The 6,848-nt window shown below is 34.5% G+C and overlaps 1 protein-coding gene across 1 annotated transcript in view; it reads right to left on the bottom strand.

The window, feature by feature from the left end:
- The window catches only part of pdzph1 (PDZ and pleckstrin homology domains 1), a 20,522-nt gene continuing 13,674 nt past the window's right edge, over window positions 1-6,848 (bottom strand). The window contains exons 11-12 of the mRNA XM_087792125.1: window positions 5,367-5,502; window positions 1-100 (exon numbers count right to left, since the gene is read on the bottom strand). Of these exons, the coding sequence (XP_087648251.1) occupies window positions 1-100; window positions 5,367-5,502 (236 nt within the window). The remainder of the gene's footprint in view (window positions 101-5,366; window positions 5,503-6,848) is intronic.

A 6,848-nucleotide genomic window follows, 5' to 3' on the forward strand; every position in this document is an offset into this window, starting at 1 on the left:
TCACATGCGGGTTTCTTCTGGCAGTCGCTTCACGTAGTTCTGCAGGACCTGGTGGAGCAGGAGCCACTTCTGGATGGAGGCTCTGAAGGCAACAATCCACCTGAAACATGTTTAGATGAAGTAACTTCCTCAGGTTCATACGTGTTCATGATTTTATCAACATGTTTAGATGAAGTAACGTCCTCAGGTTCATACGTGTTCATGATTTTATTAACATGTTTAGATGAAGTAACTTCCTCAGGTTCATACGTGTTCATGATTTTATCACATGTTTAGATGAAGTAACTTCCTCAGGTTCATACGTGTTCATGATTTTATCACATGTTTAGATGAAGTAACTTCCTCAGGTTCATACGTGTTCATGATTTTATTAACATGTTTAGATGAAGTAACTTCCTCAGGGTCATACGTGTTCATGATTTTATCACATGTTTAGATGAAGTAACTTCCTCAGGTTCATACGTGTTCATGATTTTATCACATGTTTAGATGAAGTAACTTCCTCAGGTTCATACGTGTTCATGATTTTATCAACATGTTTAGATGAGGTAACTTCCTCAGGTTCATACGTGTTCATGATTTTATCAACATGTTTAGATGAAGTAACTTCCTCAGGTTCATACGTGTTCATGATTTTATCAACATGTTTAGATGAAGTAACTTCCTCAGGGTCATACGTGTTCATGATTTTATCACATGTTTAGATGAAGTAACTTCCTCAGGTTCATACGTGTTCATGATTTTATCACATGTTTAGATGAAGTAACTTCCTCAGGTTCATACGTGTTCATGATTTTATCACATGTTTAGATGAAGTAACTTCCTCAGGTTCATACGTGTTCATGATTTTATTAACATGTTTAGATGAAGTAACTTCCTCAGGTTCATACGTGTTCATGATTTTATCAACATGTTTAGATGAAGTAACTTCCTCAGGTTCATACGTGTTCATGATTTTATCACATGTTTAGATGAAGTAACTTCCTCAGGTTCATACGTGTTCATGATTTTATTAACATGTTTAGATGAAGTAACTTCCTCAGGGTCATACGTGTTCATGATTTTATCACATGTTTAGATGAAGTAACTTCCTCAGGTTCATACGTGTTCATGATTTTATCACATGTTTAGATGAAGTAACTTCCTCAGGTTCATACGTGTTCATGATGTTATTAACATGTTTAGATGAAGTAACGTCCTTAGGTTCATACGTGTTCATGATTTTATCACATGTTTAGATGAAGTAACTTCCTCAGGTTCATACGTGTTCATGATTTTATCACATGTTTAGATGAAGTAACTTCCTCAGGTTCATACGTGTTCATGATTTTATCACATGTTTAGATGAAGTAACTTCCTCAGGTTCATACGTGTTCATGATTTTATTAACATGTTTAGATGAAGTAACTTCCTCAGGTTCATACGTGTTCATGATTTTATCAACATGTTTAGATGAAGTAACTTCCTCAGGTTCATACGTGTTCATGATTTTATTAACATGTTTAGATGAAGTAACTTCCTCAGGTTCATACGTGTTCATGATTTTATCAACATGTTTAGATGAAGTAACTTCCTCAGGTTCATACGTGTTCATGATTTTATCAACATGTTTAGATGAAGTAACTTCCTCAGGTTCATACGTGTTCATGATTTTATCACATGTTTAGATGAAGTAACTTCCTCAGGTTCATACGTGTTCATGATTTTATTAACATGTTTAGATGAAGTAACTTCCTCAGGGTCATACGTGTTCATGATTTTATCACATGTTTAGATGAAGTAACTTCCTCAGGTTCATACGTGTTCATGATTTTATCACATGTTTAGATGAAGTAACTTCCTCAGGTTCATACGTGTTCATGATGTTATTAACATGTTTAGATGAAGTAACGTCCTCAGGTTCATACGTGTTCATGATTTAATCACATGTTTAGATGAAGTAACTTCCTCAGATTCATACGTGTTCATGATTTTATCAACATGTTTAGATGAAGTAACTTCCTCAGGTTCATACGTGTTCATGATTTTATCAACATGTTTAGATGAAGTAACTTCCTCAGGTTCATACGTGTTCATGATTTTATCACATGTTTAGATGAAGTAACTTCCTCAGGTTCATACGTGTTCATGATTTTATTAACATGTTTAGATGAAGTAACTTCCTCAGGTTCATACGTGTTCATGATTTTATCACATGTTTAGATGAAGTAACTTCCTCAGGTTCATACGTGTTCATGATTTTATTAACATGTTTAGATGAAGTAACTTCCTCAGGTTCATACGTGTTCATGATTTTATCACATGTTTAGATGAAGTAACTTCCTCAGGTTCATACGTGTTCATGATTTTATTAACATGTTTAGATGAAGTAACTTCCTCAGGTTCATACGTGTTCATGATTTTATCACATGTTTAGATGAAGTAACTTCCTCAGGTTCATACGTGTTCATGATTTTATCACATGTTTAGATGAAGTAACTTCCTCAGGTTCATACGTGTTCATGATTTTATTAACATGTTTAGATGAAGTAACTTCCTCAGGGTCATACGTGTTCATGATTTTATCACATGTTTAGATGAAGTAACTTCCTCAGGTTCATACGTGTTCATGATTTTATCACATGTTTAGATGAAGTAACTTCCTCAGGTTCATACGTGTTCATGATTTTATCAACATGTTTAGATGAGGTAACTTCCTCAGGTTCATACGTGTTCATGATTTTATCAACATGTTTAGATGAAGTAACTTCCTCAGGTTCATACGTGTTCATGATTTTATCAACATGTTTAGATGAAGTAACTTCCTCAGGGTCATACGTGTTCATGATTTTATCACATGTTTAGATGAAGTAACTTCCTCAGGTTCATACGTGTTCATGATTTTATCACATGTTTAGATGAAGTAACTTCCTCAGGTTCATACGTGTTCATGATTTTATCACATGTTTAGATGAAGTAACTTCCTCAGGTTCATACGTGTTCATGATTTTATTAACATGTTTAGATGAAGTAACTTCCTCAGGTTCATACGTGTTCATGATTTTATCAACATGTTTAGATGAAGTAACTTCCTCAGGTTCATACGTGTTCACGATTTTATTAACATGTTTAGATGAAGTAACTTCCTCAGGTTCATACGTGTTCATGATTTTATCAACATGTTTAGATGAAGTAACTTCCTCAGGTTCATACGTGTTCATGATTTTATCAACATGTTTAGATGAAGTAACTTCCTCAGGTTCATACGTGTTCATGATTTTATCACATGTTTAGATGAAGTAACTTCCTCAGGTTCATACGTGTTCATGATTTTATTAACATGTTTAGATGAAGTAACTTCCTCAGGGTCATACGTGTTCATGATTTTATCACATGTTTAGATGAAGTAACTTCCTCAGGTTCATACGTGTTCATGATTTTATCACATGTTTAGATGAAGTAACTTCCTCAGGTTCATACGTGTTCATGATGTTATTAACATGTTTAGATGAAGTAACTTCCTCAGGTTCATACGTGTTCATGATTTAATCACATGTTTAGATGAAGTAACTTCCTCAGATTCATACGTGTTCATGATTTTATCAACATGTTTAGATGAAGTAACTTCCTCAGGTTCATACGTGTTCATGATTTTATCACATGTTTAGATGAAGTAACTTCCTCAGGTTCATACGTGTTCATGATTTTATCACATGTTTAGATGAAGTAACTTCCTCAGGTTCATACGTGTTCATGATTTTATCACATGTTTAGATGAAGTAACTTCCTCAGGTTCATACGTGTTCATGATTTTATTAACATGTTTAGATGAAGTAACTTCCTCAGGTTCATACGTGTTCATGATTTTATCACATGTTTAGATGAAGTAACTTCCTCAGGTTCATACGTGTTCATGATTTTATCAACATGTTTAGATGAGGTAACTTCCTCAGGTTCATACGTGTTCATGATTTTATCAACATGTTTAGATGAAGTAACTTCCTCAGGTTCATACGTGTTCATGATTTTATCAACATGTTTAGATGAAGTAACTTCCTCAGGTTCATACGTGTTCATGATTTTATTAACATGTTTAGATGAAGTAACTTCCTCAGGTTCATACGTGTTCATGATTTTATTAACATGTTTAGATGAAGTAACTTCCTCAGGTTCATACGTGTTCATGATTTTATCACATGTTTAGATGAAGTAACTTCCTCAGGTTCATACGTGTTCATGATTTTATTAACATGTTTAGATGAAGTAACTTCCTCAGGGTCATACGTGTTCATGATTTTATCACATGTTTAGATGAAGTAACTTCCTCAGGTTCATACGTGTTCATGATTTTATCACATGTTTAGATGAAGTAACGTCCTCAGGTTCATACGTGTTCATGATGTTATTAACATGTTTAGATGAAGTAACTTCCTCAGGTTCATACGTGTTCATGATTTTATCACATGTTTAGATGAAGTAACTTCCTCAGATTCATACGTGTTCATGATTTTATCAACATGTTTAGATGAAGTAACTTCCTCAGGGTCATACGTGTTCATGATTTAATCACATGTTTAGATGAAGTAACTTCCTCAGGTTCATACATGTTCATGATTTTATTAACATGTTTAGATGAAGTAACTTCCTCAGGTTCATACGTGTTCATGATTTTATCAACATGTTTAGATGAAGTAACGTCCTCAGGTTCATACGTGTTCATGATTTAATCACATGTTTAGATGAAGTAACTTCCTCAGATTCATACGTGTTCATGATTTTATCAACATGTTTAGATGAAGTAACTTCCTCAGGGTCATACGTGTTCATGATTTAATCACATGTTTAGATGAAGTAACTTCCTCAGGTTCATACGTGTTCATGATTTTATTAACATGTTTAGATGAAGTAACTTCCTCAGGTTCATACGTGTTCATGATTTTATCAACATGTTTAGATGAAGTAACTTCCTCAGGTTCATACGTGTTCATGATTTTATTAACATGTTTAGATGAAGTAACTTCCTCAGGTTCATACGTGTTCATGATTTTATCAACATGTTTAGATGAAGTAACTTCCTCAGGTTCATACGTGTTCATGATTTTATCAACATGTTTAGATGAAGTAACTTCCTCAGGTTCATACGTGTTCACGATTTTATTAACATGTTTAGATGAAGTAACTTCCTCAGGTTCATACGTGTTCATGATTTTATTAACATGTTTAGATGAAGTAACTTCCTCAGGTTCATACGTGTTCATGATTTTATCAACATGTTTAGATGAAGTAACTTCCTCAGGTTCATACGTGTTCATGATTTTATCCCATGTTTAGATGAAGTAACTTCCTCAGGTTCATACGTGTTCATGATTTTATCCCATGTTTCTCACCTTTTGTTCTCGCTGGGGTCGTCGGCACAAAGGTTGAAGCTCCTGAACTCGTCACATGGAGGTTTCAGTTCGATGATGGATTTCTTGGATCCAAACGATTGTTCTCGGACCTGATACCCCTGAAGGTAAATCCCACCTGTGGACGCAGACGTCAGGTTTGAGTTCAAGCTCTTATTTTGAAAATGATTATGAGTATGTTATGATAGTTTTGTCCATATGTCATGATCGTTATGTTAGTATGTCATGATAGTTATTTAAGTATGTTTTGATAGTTTTGTTAGTATGTTTTGATAGTTATGTTAGTATGTTTTGATGGTTATGTTAGTATGTTTTGATAGTTACGTTAGTATGTTATGATAGTTGCGTTAGTATGTTATGATAGTTATGTTGGTATGTTATGATAGTTACATTAGTATGTTATGATAGTTAAGTTAGTATGTTATGATAGTTATGTTGGTATGTTATGATAGTTATGTCCGTATGTTATGATAGTTATGTTAGGATGTCATGATAGTTATGTTAGGATGTCATGATAGTTATGTAAGTATGTCTTGATAGTTATGTTAGTATGTTTTGATAGTTATGTTAATATGTTTTGATAGTTACGTTAGTATGTTATGATAGTTATGTTACCACGTTATGATAGTTATGTTGGTATGTTATGATAGTTATGTTGTAATAGTTATGTTAAAAAGGGCGCATGGTGCCGCAGTGGTTAGCATTGAGAACTTTGGGAAATTGTCCGTAGGTATGAGTGTGTGTGTGAATGGTTGTCTGTCTTTGTTTGTCCTGAGACAGACTGCCGTCCTGTCCAGGGTGTCCCCTGCCTCTGCTCTATGATACTTGGATAGACTCCAGTCCCCCCGCGACCCAGACCCCGGGACAAATCGGTAGACAATGAATGAAAGAATGTTAATATGTCATGATAGTTCTGTTATTATTTTATGATAGTTCTGTTACAATGTTATGATAGCTATGTTAGTATTTTATGATAGTTATGTTATGATAGTTAGTATTTTATGATAGTTATGTTATGATAGCTAGTTTAGTATTTTATGATAGTTATGTTATGATAGTTAGTTAGTATTTTATGATAGTTATGTTATGATAGTTGGTCGTGACACGTACCGAGGGTGTGCGTGGAGTATTGTATGACAGTTATGTTATGATAGATAGTCGTGAGACGTACCGAGGGCATGCGTGGAGTATTGTATGATAGTTATTTTATGATAGTTAGTCGTGACACGTACCGAGGGTGTGCGTGGAGTATTGTATGATAGTTATGTTATGATAGTTAGTCGTGACACGTACCGAGGGCGTGCGTGGAGTATTGTATGATAGTTATGTTATGATAGTTAGTCGTGACACGTACCGAGGGCGTGCGTGGAGTATTGTATGATAGTTATGTTATGATAGTTAGTCGTGACACGTACCGAGGGCGTGCGTGGAGTATTGTATGATAGTTATGTTATGATAGTTAGT

The sequence above is a fragment of the Callionymus lyra genome, chromosome 5 (assembly GCF_982586985.1).
Source record: "Callionymus lyra chromosome 5, fCalLyr1.hap1.1, whole genome shotgun sequence".
Lineage (NCBI taxonomy): Eukaryota > Metazoa > Chordata > Actinopteri > Syngnathiformes > Callionymidae > Callionymus > Callionymus lyra.